At 43.7% G+C, this 16,688-nt stretch overlaps 1 protein-coding gene across 1 annotated transcript; it reads left to right on the top strand.

The window, feature by feature from the left end:
• The first annotated feature begins 4,608 nt into the window (after positions 1–4,608).
• Positions 4,609–13,302, top strand: LOC115122586 (protein BTG1-like). Its single transcript, XM_065008376.1, has 2 exons — positions 4,609–5,053; positions 8,866–13,302. Exons 1-2 carry the CDS (start codon positions 4,909–4,911, stop codon positions 9,243–9,245), a joined length of 525 nt encoding a protein of 174 aa, XP_064864448.1. The 5' UTR covers positions 4,609–4,908; the 3' UTR covers positions 9,246–13,302.
• Positions 13,303–16,688: the final 3,386 nt, after the last annotated feature.

The following is a 16,688-nucleotide window of genomic DNA, read 5'->3' as shown; positions in this document are numbered from 1 at the left end:
CTCAGGAATTTATTTTGGCATATGCCGAAAAAAATGACATAATAGCTAAACAGTTAACTAGAGCGAGAACTAGCCAGGCTACAATAAATGTTTTGAATTGGCTACCTAGATCTGTTCACTATTATATTTTATAGGCCTACCTGCTGCTGTAATGCCCAGCCGTCTCTCTCTCCTTCAGCAACTGCCCCCACACACACATGCATTTGATGCCACACACAGATGAGTTATTGTGTCATATTCCGATCCTGGCTAATATATTGATTTTGATGTGATTGATAACATATTAAAATACTGTGCCCAAATAAATTAAATGAACAGAAATTATTACATTAATTTCCATGACTTTTCGAAAACTTTTCGGATTTGATTATTTTCCTAAACTTTTCCAGGCCTGGAAAACACAATAAATTCCATGACTTTTCTAGGATTTTCATGACCTTACAAACCCTGCAATAGTCGTTCACGCAGCACTACTGCCTGATAGCTGTGGTTGACATGACGACTGGGTTGCGTCTTGAAATCACGAATGGATCATGTGAGAAACGCATTCGTTTTGGTTGACTGTAGCCTGCACCTTGTTGCACAAAATTGTGACTAGATGGAGTAGCGCTACGGACGAGAATTACCATTGAAGTACTGCGAGAGTTTGGACGTTTTTGAAGTCAAATGATGTGTGGGGGAGACGGATATCAGGTATGACAACAATGTGCAGTCAACAGGTTGTCAATACGGGGACATAGTTTTATAGTTTTATTTTGGAATTAATTTGGAAAGACCACATTTAGGCTGCATCGGCATTTAGTAGGACAAATTGGCTTGTTTATATTGTATCTGTGCGCTGGCAATTAATTGGATACATTGAAGTTTATTTCCCAAATCCCACCTCCACCGGAATGTGGCAAGCGCGATTTACATGATAGGATAAATATGAATAAATACATTGTACACTACTGTTTTGTTTACCTAGATATGACGTTAGTTCGCTAGCATTGTGAAGCAGTGTCTATGCATACAAGCAACAGTACACTGTTATTTTTTGATAAAAATATCAATCGCCAGTGAAACCATAGATTTTTACATTGAGCAAATCTAAGTGATATTCGACTCATCAGGCTTCAAACTGGAAATTCAAACTCTTGCGGTAGTTCAACGGTAAATCTCGTCCGTAGCTGTACTCCATGTTGTACTAGTCACAACCACTGGATGCAACTAAGTTGCAGATGAGTTGCTTAGTAGTGCAGAGGGGTTCAATCAAGAAGAAACCTATTTGCAAGCAACCAATGTTGTGCCAAGTTGCTTCGTGTAACTCCAGCCTAACTAAGACTTCATTCACCCTACAACACCTAACCACCACAACACACACTCAAAAGTTGACACACACAAACATGCAAAAACCCAGATACTGGACACATTGATCTACATATGTGCATTGACACATATACACAGCTTATACTTGTATAGGATTGGACACATGTGGTGTACCTGTTTACAAGCAAACATCTGCCCCATGGATGAACCGCAAAACAGACTGATACTGTAATTGAAGAGATATGCATGATATGATATGCATGATATGATTCAAGCACAAATACCTGACTTAGCTAAGACTACTAGGTGTGAGAGGGATAGAGACATTCAGAAATATGGAGACTTAGCTAAGTATTTATAGATTGGTTATTATACATTACGATGGAAGTCAGCCTTGTACCTTTGAGAATAACCACACATGGAGCCTGTCATCTCTAGGCCTTTGTTTTGGGCCTCATATGTGTATCTTCACTTTATCTTTGAAAAATTACTACTGATACTGCAAATACATGTAGCTGTGAATATAAACAAATCGTGACCAAATGCAGAAGTACTGTAGAAACCTAAACTTACTCTCTTAAGCTTTCTTTCAACATAGACGTGTGTGTGTGTGTGTGTGTGCGTGCGTGTGTGTGTGTGTGTGTGCAATTTCAAGCCACACAAAAAAATAGTCCTATTCCATTCCATTCCCAGAACCACCTCCTGCAGTCAAAGCATAGCTCCACTGAGCTCGGGGAGAAGACACGGGAGTCATGGAAAGTTAGTGGTTTGTGGGGGATGAGTTACTTCCCTGTATATCTGTAGGTCTGGATCAAAAAGGGGGAGGAGCGTGGAAAGTTCCCCAGCAGTTTTGTTTTCTGTCTTCATTAACCCTGTCTGTGCCACACCCAAACACTTTACTCTCACGTGAACCAGCGAGTGTAATTTTCCAAAAACTAGGCCAGGCCTGTGTGGTTGTTATTTTCACCTAGACTTTGAAGATGTCTGTTGTCTGACTGTTGACAGGTTGATTTGTTACTCTACGTCTGAAGTAGTACATGATTAGGGAGCTCTGCCTAATGTTAGGAAAACATGTAGAAATCATTTTTTTCCAGAGCAAAGGGGATATAGGCTACAGTAGTCGCAAAGCTGTCAGATACCTGTTCAAACCCGCAGAAGCACAGCAATCAATGTTTCCACAACATTTAGGCAACATAGTGAAATCAGGCTGTTGTGGGTATGACAATGTATAAGGGCTCTCTCTTCTCTCTGGGTCTGCTCTTGTTGACCAGACACTGTTGGTTTAGCTTTGCAGTGACCCACAGCCGTGTGTATGTGTTTGCGCGTGTGTGTTTTGTGCGTGTATGTGTGTGCTCACAACTGTTTGCATGACTGTGTGTGTATCCACGGCCTCTCAGTCAGCACTGTGAGTCAGTGTGTTTGTGGAAAACACACACACACACACTCCAGTGGGCATCCAGGTCTCTCTTGCTCTCTCTACTCTCTCGCTCCCTCTCTCCGATTGATCCTGAGCTGACATTCTTTCCCTCCACTCTTCATGTGTGGTTCAAGATAAACGGCCCCATTCATTGGGTTTTACTGTAGGCAGGCAAAGCATTAGGGCAGGATACCCCACCCTGGTCTGGCAACAACTGGCAACACATTCCAGCCTCCGCCAGTGGCTGGCTACTAGGGCTGGGAATTGCCAGGGACCTCACGATACGATATTATCACGATACTTAGGTGCCAAACATACTTTCACTATATGTCTGCTGCAGAGAGACGCGAGAGCATGAGAAAATGAGTTTTGATCAGTCATGGAAATAAAAGTGCTGAAATCATGATGGCTCCCTATATTTTTTTTAAAGATGGGGAACAAACTATAGGTTGAAAAACACCAGAGTTTTGGCGCAGGTACAGCAGGCTAAAGCTAGCTAACGTTACCTAGCAAAATCAATTCTATACTTGGAGTCAAATATCAATATAATATCTTGCAAAAATAATATTGTGATATGTAACAGTATAGACCCCCCCCATCACTTCTGGCGGCACCTAAGGATTGTATAAACATGACAGTATGCCACCTGACATTTCATACTTTCTCTCACTCCTTGACTCCCATCTCCCAATCTTCAATGTCTCTCTTTTACTTTCTTTATCTCAGAGGGAAAGTCAGGGGAATTCCTCAGCTCTGGGTATTCATTAACATCGTCTCTCACCTTGTTCCAGCCTTCTTTGGCTTAACGTCTCTGTCTCTATATGTGTCTTTTCCCCCATGTGGTGTGAGTAGCAATTTCTCACTCTTTTCCTCTGTAATGAATAAAGACTGGCCGTTGTGTGAATGATGTCGTTCTCTGAAATGAATTGTGGCGCTGCAGGCCATTAGGGTGAATGATGTCACTCTCTGAAATGAATTGTGGCACCGTAAGCCATTTAATGAGTAATACTTGTAAAGAATTCCATCTTTCTTTTTATCAAGAAGAATTTACCTAAAGGGTATTGGCCTACTCCCAGTAATACTTGTAAATCAATGTTTGTGTAATTTCTGTACCTAATTTACAGGCAGTGTAAATGTGGAATAGCCAAAGTCATACATAAACATTAGTGTATGTCAAACTCAGAAAAGTGTGTATTTCTGATGCATCCTGTATGAGGGAATCCCCATTGACTGACCATCAGTGGAGCCTGTCCTCCTATAGCTCCTTTCACCAACCTCCACTGGCAAAGAAACCCAAAGCCAGAGTTTAGTTCCATACAAGCAGAACCACAAGGGGAGGGAGGAGGATCAACCTGTTTGAAATACTTCATTTTGTGTCTGACTCTGCAATCATTTGTGTGTGTGTATTAGGGAATTACTGGAAGTGATTATGGTAAACCCCTATACTACCCCTATACCCCTATACCCCTATACTACAGAGACTAGATTCAAAAAATGGCCTGCAAGAGCAACTATGACAACAACACAGTACAGCATGCCTTGAATACCAACAAGCATAACCGTATCCAAAATTGTGTGCTTAATTACGCACTAATGCACATTGAACCTAATCATAATTATGCTGTCCGTTTTATGAAATAACTGAAAACCCAGTGCAAGATGATGTTGTTTTCGATGGGAGCACAATATAAGGGGTTAATTTTCATGCTTGTATTTTTCTCTCACGTGGCCTGTTTATTTTCAGAGCGTTGAGGCGAACAGTCCACTCCTCCTATGGGCTCGTCAGGCTGTCGGGCGGATGGGATTGGCGAGCCTTTTTTTGTTGTTGTAGCTGCGCGCTGTCGCTTTCTTCGGACGGCGGGGGCGATATAAAACCCCTTTCCTCCAACACATTCGTTCACTCTGGTGGAGTAAAGTGACATTGAAAGGGTGCCTCAACGTGGCATCCTAGAGAAAGACCCCTCTATTTACCAACAGCCGTCACCACACTGTACCGTCCTGGCACACGTAGTACCCTCCGAAACGTCCCTACCTCGACTAATAAATGACCAGCATAGGCGCCAGAGAAATAAAACAAGCGAAAGACACGGATCATTATCCGAACGTGGAGAGAAAAACAACGAATACTTTTCGGAATCATATGAAGGAAAAGCGCACGAATCGTCGTCGCAGTTGCCTTCTCAATGCATACCCTTTGTGCTCGGGGAACGATGAAACCAGAGATTAGCGCCGCGGTCGGGTTTCTGTCGAGATTTCTGCGGATAAAAGGACACGTAAATGACAGACAGCTTCAATCATTCAGCGCAAGTTTACAGGATATTTTGTCAGGTAAGACATGTGCTTCTCGTTTTGTCCTACGTTTCCAAGGCTACTTTAGATTATGACCTCTGTTGATGTTGTGTCATTTTGTGTGTTAAGAATATGATTTTAACGAATTGTTGTGCTTTAATCCCATTCGGAAGGGGATTTGCGTCTCTGTTCACAAAGTAACACAAGCGCCCCCCGACCACGAAAAAAAGAGACAAGAATAGATAATGCGAACAACAATCTTCAATCAACAATATTCAATCGATCGAATCAACCATGTTCTATTCAGATACATCGTCGCCTAATTCATGTCTCGAGTTTAGGTGGAATAAAGCCGGACTCTTATTTGTTCCAACAAGGAAGTGCACCTTTTCGATAGTACCAGTTCAGCTGGTCGATAAACTCCTAATTAACATAAAGATGGGGGAAATCTATACCCAGTGAATTGAATTAGGCTATCGAATTACGTAATGCAGACAATAAAACGTAGGATGATATGAATTTGAGCAGGCAAAAAAAATAAAAAAAATATATATATAACATTTCGATCAGGAAAATAACAGACCCATAGGATTCTGGTTATCTTTGTTATAAGAGTATTATAGCCGCCTACATGTTTTACTCGATCCTCTTGAGCGAGCCTCAATCGAATCGAAATTGGAGAACCAAAAGGTAAATAACAAATGCAGAATAAATAGCCCGTATATATTCCCGCCGTTGACGAACATGTATGAGTAAAGAAAAGCTATTTCTTTACAATATGTTCTAATGTAGACATTCTGGCTAAGTGAATAACGTTAACTCTGTAATAAGGACACATACATTGATCGACACAGCCACTATACTATGCATTATTGGCATCCTTTTTTGTAGAAACCACTGAAATTATGTTTTATTTATATTTCCTGTTGTAAATATACACAGTCTAAACCTGGCATTGGTCTGCCAGTTAACACCAAGTGTCTGTCCCTCTAAACACTGAACACCTACACCATGACCTCAATTTGAACATGTTTTGCAACAGCTGTGTCATCTGCAAAGCCATTCACGTTCAAATTCATATAATTTTAGAGCCGTTTTGGATGTGGGCTACACATTTAGCATATCAGGTTACATACTTGTTTATTTCTATTCAACAAACTCTTTCGTTTACGCTATTTTCAACTAAACATTTTCCATGGAAGTGGCTTTGTTTGTGCAGGATTAGCATAGAAAGTGAGTGGAAACTAGTCTTGAGCATAGCTCCAGTTTGTAAACAGCCAAAGTTGAAGGCAGACGGAGCAAAATGGCCGCCGTCAGAGGGTAAGTGGGGGGTTGGTAGCGGTGGGGCTGGAAGAGGATTTCATAGGGGGAGGGGTGTAGGAAGGACATTATCTAATTAAACAAGTTGCAAAGCGACTTTGTGAAGTGGCCGTCTTCCTCCTTCACCCCCATTTTTCATTCGTCTTCCCGAGTGACATAAACAACTCTGTGAAGCCCCCCCTGCCGCTGCTGAAGTAGGCCAGCCATCTCACTGTTGCTTACAGCTTCATTATCACAGCTTATTGTGTCTGTGTGTTCAATAAACAGGCGTTGTTTATATGGGGGAGAAGGGGACTTGCTCTAAATATCCACATTGAAACTGCTCATTGTCTAACTAGTTAGTAAACCATTTGGACTTCCTGTTTACCAGTCACCTGCTTAACCAAGGTTTGAGCAGTTACCCAATCTGAAACTGCCATAATTCCCCCAACCACACCACCACAGACCAGTGGAAATCACCCAATAATGCCCCAAACAAAGCCAAATGTGTATTTGATAAAAAGCCTCCACACATTTTATTGCCACATAATATCCTTAGAGCACTTGGCTTTAAAGAAGCACTGGAAAACTACTTTATTTAAAATATATAGTTGAAACTCATCCGTTCCCTGGTTTTAGAATAGGCCCCTCCGTTCTCAGAGGCCTCGTTTCTTTTGTGGTGCAAAAGATCAGCCCCATCGTAGCTGCCTGGTGCTTTTTCACGAGTGCCAAGGCCTCCATTAGGGTGCAGTACACAGAGTTCTACTGATAACACAAAGGAGACATTATCTACCAGGGGTGTTGTGCAGGACAGGTGTTCTCCGGGCTCTGGCCTAGTTCAGAGGCTTTCCACAGGCAAACAGACAGGCAGGCAGCACAGCCAGTTTAGTCACCATGCACCAATGGGGTAACTCGATACTGAGGAGTCTTAAGTGGAGAAAATAGGATGATTGGTATCACACGCACACATAGATGCATATTGAGCACACATACATACAGTATATATACAAACACACACAAGACACAGTAAATGTGAGTATTGTTAGAGATGTTAGGTTAATTTAGACTTCTGAGAAGCAGTTTTCTAATTTAATTCTTCCCCGTTAGGCTACTATTATACTATGAAAGCAGCAGTCATGCGCGTCTTCTAAGATGAGTTAACGGGGAAGGAATGAGAACTCTTCTCTTTCTCGTGTTCTCCTTAAAATGAGTAATGTGACCTATTTTCTCTCTCTCTTCTTCCAGCCTAGTTTGTCACTTAACGCCCCTTTAGATATACCATATGAATGATATCACAGTGAATCACCAACGGTTATGTGGACACACTGGTCATATTTAAAGGGACGGTGTGGCTTTAAGAGGGGGAGTTCTCCAGCCCAGATTGCTGGCCAGGACTTCACCACCTCAGTGTTGTTGTTCAGCTCCGCTCTGTTTGATGGAGGACTTTGTGCCACTCGGCCAGAAGGGGATTGTGCAATCAAACTTCTCTCTCTCTCTCTCTGCTGTGTGTCACGTAGTCTCCGGTTACAGAGCGACAAACAGTTTATTGCTGCTTATCAGCCCCATAAGCAGACTTATGATTTATTACTGCGCTACAACAAAGCCTGCCCCTGTCTGCAGTCTGTTTTACACACACATACCACACACACACACACATTAGCAAGTGGAAACTTACAGTATTGTGCTAAATAGTTGGTCATTATATCATGTAACCCAAATACCAATATAAATAGTTGGTCATTATATCATGGTAATAGAAATATCAGATAAAAAAGCAGATAAGATATTCCAATGGAGTCATGTATTACCTACAAAGGAATAAAACATTTATTCAATCAAAAGACAATCTAAAGCAACGTTACTTTTCCATAATCATTATTGGGGGGGTGTTTAATACAGTAAAACATAAACAATCGTTTTTTCCTTCCATTTTCCATGGAATCATGTCATTTATTACCTGTAAGTAATCCATAACAGTGATAGATTAGTTATGTGTGCTTAGAACATCATAAACCAGTATTACCTTAGACTCCAGCAACTCTATAATAAAATAAAACATGATTATAGTTTGATTTGCAATACAATTACTTAAAATCCAACTATGCCTCATACAGTTATTATCATGCTATTAATCACATTTATGTCCCAATTTATGACCTTATTCAATGTTTATCAAAGCACATGCATCCTTATCTCGCATAACACACACACACACACACACTAGGAACTAAGGCTGTTCAGGTGCAGACAGCTTTGCTCCCCGCTTCTCCCTCAGATAGACGTCTGAAAGTAGCAGAGATTTAGCTTACTGGCTCTCACCTGTAAACACCAGACAGCATCTCTTACATCTATCCCTCTTTCTTTCTCCCCCTCTCTCTCTTGTCTCCTCATACAGAACTACACAGGCTCTACTATAGGGTAACCGAAGAACAACAGTTACCCCCTGTGCCCTTTTTTGGCAATACAAGCAATACCATGGTAACCTAATAGTGATCCAATGATGATGAAACTCATGGTAACCTGATAATAACCTCCTCTCTCTTTCTCCACAGAGCAATACAAGCACCACTGGTTCCCCGACAGGCCATGCAAGGGCTCGGGCTACCGCTGCATCCGCATCAATCACAAGATGGATCCCCTGGTGGGGCAGGCAGGCCAGCGCATCGGCCTGACCATCAATCAGCTCTACCTGCTGCTGCCTAGTGAGCTCACCCTCTGGGTGGACCCCTTCGAGGTGTCCTACCGCATCGGCGAGGACGGCTCCATCTGCGTGCTCTACGAGTCCCAGCCGGTGGCCCCGGCGCCATCGGGAGGCAGTGCGGTCACCTCGACCCCCATGGTGGACAGTCACATCAGCTGCAAGGAGGCGGCGGGGATGCTGGGTAGGACCAGCCCTTCCAAAGCCTACAACATGATGACTATGTCCAGCTAAGGGCTGCCACCCGCCACGTCGGGTCGTGGGTTTCGCCCTAGTTGGTCGATGGCGAACCTTTTTAAAGCTAAAAAGAAATGAAATGAAAAAGAGAAAAAAAAGGAGGAGAAAAGGCAGAGGATGTGGCCTATCGTCCAGGTGAAACCTTGTAGGTTTGATATTTCTTTCTCCTTCCTCGCTCCATAGTCTGTTATGTTGTGTTGTGGGATCTACCGGAGGCTTCGTTTTTTTCCCCGCGGAGAGGACTGTGTGGAGCGTGGAGCTGTTGGGGGCAGCTAAAACAAACCAAGAAACCGAACAGAGAAACAGCGCAGAGAAGGGGCTGCTTTTTGTTTTTTTTCCCACCGGTCTATCATTGTTGACTTTGCACTTTCTTCTCCACGTGGTTACAGTGGGTACCATGTCCCCACCACCCTCTCAAAAGCTTCAAGGAACTGCTGTCAAGAACCATACCGTTGAATTTCAGCCTTTTATCTACTTCCTGTTGTTATTGGTGTACTTCCTGTCTAGGAAGGAAGTTAAGGGGCTGAGGTCCGGACTGTGCCTGTTTCTAGGGCAGTCTCTGGGGAAACGCTCTAAGTCATTTTCTTCTAAAACCCAGTTTTTGGACCATAGGGTATTTCTTTACCCCCAGAGGCTGCCCCATATACCAGCGTCAAGCTTCAGGAAGCCCCTCCCCCTCCATATGGAAGTGCAGTGGAATACGCTGTGACACCTGTTGCTAAGGACAGTAATGTGTCACAGCGCACCCCACCAACACCCCCAACCATGTATGTGTAGCTTTCTGGGGAGGGCTGGGTATTTGTCCCCTCCCCCTTCGATGAATGTTGGTTTGAAATTCACAATCAAGTTCTCGTTTTGTTTATATCCCTCCATCCCCACCCTGACCTTTGGCCCTCTCCAAATTCAAAGTGTAGCATAGGTGGCACTATATTCTCACCAAAATCTGGATCGTTTGTTTTGGTTGTTGTGGCCCTGTCAGAAGAAATGACATTGAATGCACTTTTGACATTTAGATTGTGTGGGATGTGTACTTCTAGAGAAAACCATCTTCATTCCATTTGTTCCAATGTCATCTTTCATGAGCTCCTTTTCTTTGGTAAATTACTCACAGCTCTTACGTCAGGCTAGACCCCACTCTATAGAATTGGGGAGAGTAACTGAAGGTTTTAAAAAGATTTCACACTGTAAGCATTTCATTCAGATCCGTTCAGGTGTTGGTAGGTAGGTGCGGTTTGTGACAGGTTAGGCGTCTGTTGTCCGTTTGTAAGGCACTTTTCTCGGAAGCCCCCCCCCCCCGACACACACACACACACACACACAGATGGCAATTTGAGACACTTATAGAACTCTGATAGATCTCTCTGCAGCTGTCGAGGGGTGTGTGAGTGTAGCCAAAGGGAAGTCTGTACGCCCCTGACTGGGTCCAAGGCTTTCAACACCTCTCCTTTCTTCTGTCTCTCAGTTTGGATGAGGGGTGCGTTGCCCAACGTAGGACTTCTATGTTACACCTATGAGCCATTCTCTGGAGAACCGAGAGAGAACCAGCGTAATGTTAGCCAGCCTGGTTCGAGGTGCTGGTGGACCCTCTCTGGAGGTGTGCCTGTCAGGGCAGACAGACACAAGAAGCCCCTCTGGTGCCACATATCACCCTCAGCCAGCTAACCAACCAGCCAATCCCCTCCCCCCAATAGCAGTACGGAGCTAGCAGTAACACATATCACCTTTCCTCGCCCCAGGGGAGGGAATGAGGTGGTGCGGGGGCCAGGGCCGGATACTCTCGTCCAGGGCAGCTACAATCCCTCCGGCCCCCTCTAAACTAACCTCCACCCAACCAACCCCCTCTTGGCGGTGGAGAGCAAAGCCAGCACATGCACTCAGCGCACTCCGTCTGCACTGGGAGCCCACATAGAGACAGGAAACAAAGAGGAGTCAAAGGATAGGAAGTGACAGTACACAGTCCAAGTTTCTTTGTTTCTTAGGCTGAGCACTGAACTAGTTTACATGGGTGCAATAGGACGATGGTGGTGTCAGTCGTCCTGTAGCTCACTCCTGGTTGGTCACGCTGCAGACAGACAGACAGACGATGTGACAGGCTGTGGGGTTTCGGGGCTTTTAGCCGCTAAGCTGGCCAGGCTGGGCACCAGCCCATCAGACCTACATGTGCTGCTTTAAGCTCCCTAAGCACAGAGGATCATGGGTAATGGATCTGTGGTTGTTGATGCACTGCACACCCTATCCTCCCCCATCCACCCCTCCTCCTCACTGTCCCCCCTCTCTCCATTTCTCCTGGTGCTCCTTCAGCAATCTGTGGAAAAAGCAGTGTCTCCACATGAACCAGATGGACATGTCTGAGAGAGTAGCCCAGAGCTTTGTTGTTGTGGTTGAAAACCAGCTTTTTAAAAACCTTGCAGCTCCTCTATTGCTTCGATTATGCCAGCTATCGATGTTGTTATGAGATTGGTCTGTGTTTCAGACGTAGCAAGTTGTCCCTCTTTTTGCTATATGTATTTTAACGTCACAGAGGTAGCATCTCATCCCCCCCCTCCCTTTCGCCCTAGTCTGATCATCTATCCCGATCATCTATTTGACTTCATTTTTAGACCTACCAAAAAGGAAACAATGCCGAAATTGTTTGATCTCTTTCTCAACAGTAACACCACCACCAAAACAATTTGATTTAGTCCACAATATCGGATCTGTAAATGCATCCATTCAGCCTTTGCGCACATAGGTTTCAGAAACGTTGTGAAAAGTGTTTTTGAATAGTCGGAGGTAATAGCACATAAAATGCACTAAATATGTCAAGTTGAAGTTGTGACGTTTTTGAGATGCGAGGAGTCTCTTCTGGAATGTATTACCAAACTCAGGCCTCGGACATTCAATAAAAACCCTTCTGGAAAAGCCTGGGACATTCAATAAAAACCCTTCTAGACAAGCCTGGGACATTCAATAAAAACCCTTCTGGAAAAGCCTGGGACATTCAATAAAAACCCTTCTAGACAAGCCTGGGACATTCAATAAAAACCCTTCTGGAAAAGCCTGGGACATTCAATAAAAACCCTTCTAGACAAGCCTGGGACATTCAATAAAAACCCTTCTGGAAAAGCCTGGGACATTCAATAAAAACCCTTCTGGAAAAGCCTGGGACATTCAATAAAAACCCTTCTAGACAAGCCTGGGACATTCAATAAAAACCCTTCTGGAAAAGCCTGGGACATTCAATAAAAACCCTTCTAGACAAGCCTGGGACATTCAATAAAAACCCTTCTGGAAAAGCCTGGGACATTCAATAAAAACCCTTCTAGACAAGCCTGGGACATTCAATAAAAACCCTTCTGGAAAAGCCTGGGACATTCAATAAAAACCCTTCTGGAAAAGCCTGGGACATTCAATAAAAACCCTTCTGGAAAAGCCTGGGACATTCAATAAAAACCCTTCTGGAAAAGCTGTGCATGTTAAGACGTGAAACGGGAAGGGAATAGTCATCAATGATTCATCAATGATTTTAGAATTATTGCCACTTTCACATTTAGGGTGTTTTACATATTCTAGAATCTATTGCTATTGTACGCCATATGGTAGAATACATGCATAACATTACACAATGGGAAGTGCCAATCATTTGTTTTGAGGTGTTTAGATGTATTTCTTTTGCATTTCCTAGTTTTAACACGGATAACTATTTTCGTAAGTGAAGCCATTTGTGATGGGAGTGTTGGCAAGGACCAATCTGTTTTGGTAAAAGAAATATCAGTTTCCATGCCCTGTACTGATAGACTTATCCTTTGTTTTTTTCAACTTACAAAACAAGAAAAACGTTTAAAAAATCTGAGCGTACCCAAGAAGAAAAGCTGTCTACTCTACCTTGTGATTTCATGTCAGTACATCTTTATTGTGTTCATTTTCTTTTCCTTGGGTATGTCGTGGTGAACTGCTGTAAATTTGTACAGTTCATGTAAATTGATTGTGCGAAAGTTGTACAGATTTCTATATTTTGGAAGAAAAGTTGTTTTTTTCTTCTCTGTAATAAAATATTTCCTATCTTGGCAACATATTCCCGTGATGCTGGTCTTTCTTTTTACGGGGAATGAGAATCCATAGATGAACGGGTGTCAATATCCAAACAAAGTTAATAGCGGAATCTTCTGTCAAAATGGCCGACTGAAATCTATTAAGATACATCAGAATATGAAACGAAGGCCGTTAAAAACCTGAAGGTTTTTACTGTTATTTGTTAGGCTGTTATTTTGAATGTAGAGAAGGGTTCTGTTTCATGTCATCTCTTACTGTACACCACAGGCTGCAGAGGGGAGGATGGCCCATAACTATGGCCGGAGAGGATGCAAAGGAATCAAACAACTGGAAACCACATGTTTGATGTATTTGATACCATTCCTCTTAATCCACTCCATCCATTACCACGAGCCCGTCCTCCCCAATTAAGGCGCCACACCAACCTCCTGTGCTGTACATAGAATAGGCTCCAATATGAGACAGCTGTGAAGATGCACAGCCCAGATGGGGATTTGACCTTTGTCTCAGTAGATGAGTGGGATGTCTGTGCCAACAACGACATGATATACAGTAGGATTGCACACAACACTTTCAATAATAAGTGTCATCATTTCAATAATACATCAAAATAGAATGGTATAGACTGCCTTGTATGGAACAGATAGTAGCCTACTTGCAAGGAATTCTGTATTCTTCCCAAGAAATACATAGCATGCTTTAACAGATAATACATGATATGCTGTTTATGTTTTTACTCTAGTTGCTGTGGAATAGGGCCACTATACCACAGCAAGTGTGACGAGACTGTCTGGAACAGGAATTATCATTGGTTTGCTGGTCCTGGATTATGGAGACTTTTCTGTTCTATCTGAACCAGACAGAAAACTGATTAGAAGCTTTGTCTCAGGTTAAGACCTTTGTCAACTTGAGGCTCGGCTGCTCAGACTGCACACATCTAATGCCTCAAAGCCCACATGATATTTTCCTCCTAATGGAAATGCACGTGGCTCCATCATCAGGTCCGTGAGTGGATGAGACATTCAGACTCCAAAAGTGCTGTCTACACACACACACACACACACACACACACACACACACACACACACACAGACAGACAGACAGACAGACAGACAGACAGACACACACGTGCGTGCACACGCACACACACACACCCAGCAGTTACACCAACAGAAAGAGGTGACTCCACAAAACATTACTTCTGGATAAAGACTGCAATCTCTCCAGGCCTCTGACTCAAAAAGTAAAACATTTTTGCTCCAATTCGACAAAGACAAAATGGCAAGACAGGAGAAGAGCGGGTTTGACAGGAGCCGAGGGGGTGGAAGACGTTCGGCCTCGGGTCCCAGGGCAGGCTTTAGCTCTCCACACATTGGCCAGGGATGAAGACCAGGAGAGGGGGGACGTGGGTAGTGTTGGTCCAGGGTGGGATTCAGTCAGCGTTATTATTCAGTGTTAAAAATCTCTGAAATGTGATATGTTGAGTGGCAAGGTTTTTGGAGACACATATTAGCTGTGGGAAAAGATTGTTGCAGATAGACGTGTTGGTAGAACTTTACTTAAAATAAACTGTTACCAAAATGTTACATGTAGAGTTGAAAGATTGTTGTTGATGGATATATTGAGTAGTGGTGAAAGTCAGCCTACTTATAGAGAGTAGAGTTGAAATACTTGCAGATGGAAATGTCGTATAGAGGTAAAAGAGTTGCAGATGATGTGTAGATCTGAGCGATTGTTGCAGATAGATATGTATCGTGTTGAGCTGAATTGATTCTCAATTCTACACGACAGAGATTCATGTCTGCTCTCCCCAGCACATTTCTTTCTGAGTGTTCTGCAACGTTACACGGTCCCGAACGCAACCCGAATAGCTTGTCTAAATAGAACCAGGTCAAAGTTTCACAGGGTGTGTCTGCCGTTCAGGCCTGTGGTGTGTTGTATATGAAAATGTTATCTTGGGAAACCCAAACAAGCCAACACTAACACGGACGGAGGCCTTGCCAGCCCAACGTTGGACTGGAGTTTGAAGAGTTTCACAACTCCACTTGAGCAAGACGTTTTTCATGGTCGTCTCTGCCATCTGTTTAGCTCTGTTAACAGGGATAATACGTTAGTATATGAACGATGCTTGTATAACACAGAGAGAGACAATGAAATAAGGCCTGTGTTTTACGCTCACAATGCATTTATTATGCAGTAAGAATGAAACAACTAGGCCTGACAACACTCAGATTTCCCCCATTCAGAATGTCATTATAGCACTTGGCTGTCATGTCATCTTCTTGCCCTCATGTCTAACTTTCACCGTAATTGCTGATAAAAGTTCATTGTAATGTCTCTCCCTTGTTCTCACACAACGACAAAGCAGCCTTTGTGGAGATCAGCCTATTAGTCAGGCTGATGGAAGGTGTGGTTGATTACTGTGTAGAGATACTGTCAATAGAAGGGTTGGTCTCCAGATTTAGAAAGATCAGAACTCGACTGGTTAACCCGGTTCTTGTGGGAAAGTAGGTGCATTTCACTCCAGGTAGAGTCCAGTGTTTGTGCTTTATAGTTAGGATGTGTTTGGTAGTGTTATTGGCCATTCGTCACATCATTTAATGGATGAATGTTGATGGAATAAGAATGTGTGTGTGAATAGTTAGTGTGTGAATGGTGTGTATATGTACTCTAGGAGAGTGTGTGTATGGTTGTGCTGCAGGAACAAAGGCAGGATGAGGGAATGTGTGTATGTATCACGGGGCGAGGCAGACATCTGGGGTCCTCTCCGTTGCCAGCCGTGTGTCAGAGATGACAGGACTCTGCCCCTCCTGAGGTTGTGTGTGTGTGTGTGTGTGTGCGTGTGTGTGTGTGTGTGTGTGTGTAGGCCTGCAGGTGTGTGTGTGTCCCTCCTTCAGTGGCCAGTGTTTAGAGGACAAAGGATGTGCTGCAGCTGCTCTAATTACAGTCTTTCTCAAGTGTGCCGGCCAGAGGGAGAGAGTGTGTGGGCGGGCGTGCACGCGTGTGTTTGTGTGTGTGTGTGTGTGCCCAATTGCATGCGTTTGCTAATGTTTCTGTGCTTGCGTGTCCCCTGCACAGTGGTTTGTACTGTCTGTATCTGTGAGTACATTACCACTTGTACATGTGTTGGAGTCTATTTATTTCTGTGTTTATGAGGGTATCAGTGACAGACAAAGGCCAAACCCAATCCCCTCTGATGCAGGCCAAGCCAGGCTAGCTTGGGCTGATTTGTCTCCAGGACCTGCCTGTCTGTCTGCCTGTCTGTCTGCCTGCCTGTCTGCCTGTCTGCCTGTCTGTCTGTGAGAGGGAGAGAGAGGGAGTGAGAGGGTGAGAGAGGGAGAGAGAGGGAGAGGGAGTGAGAGGGTGTGAGAGGGAGAGAGAGGGAGAGGGAGTGAGAGGGTGTGAGAG

Source organism: Oncorhynchus nerka, linkage group LG23 (assembly GCF_034236695.1).
Source record: "Oncorhynchus nerka isolate Pitt River linkage group LG23, Oner_Uvic_2.0, whole genome shotgun sequence".
Taxonomy (NCBI): Eukaryota; Metazoa; Chordata; class Actinopteri; order Salmoniformes; family Salmonidae; genus Oncorhynchus; species Oncorhynchus nerka.
The sequence above is the reverse complement of the archived record's forward strand: the minus strand, read 5'-3'. Positions and strand labels throughout refer to the sequence as shown.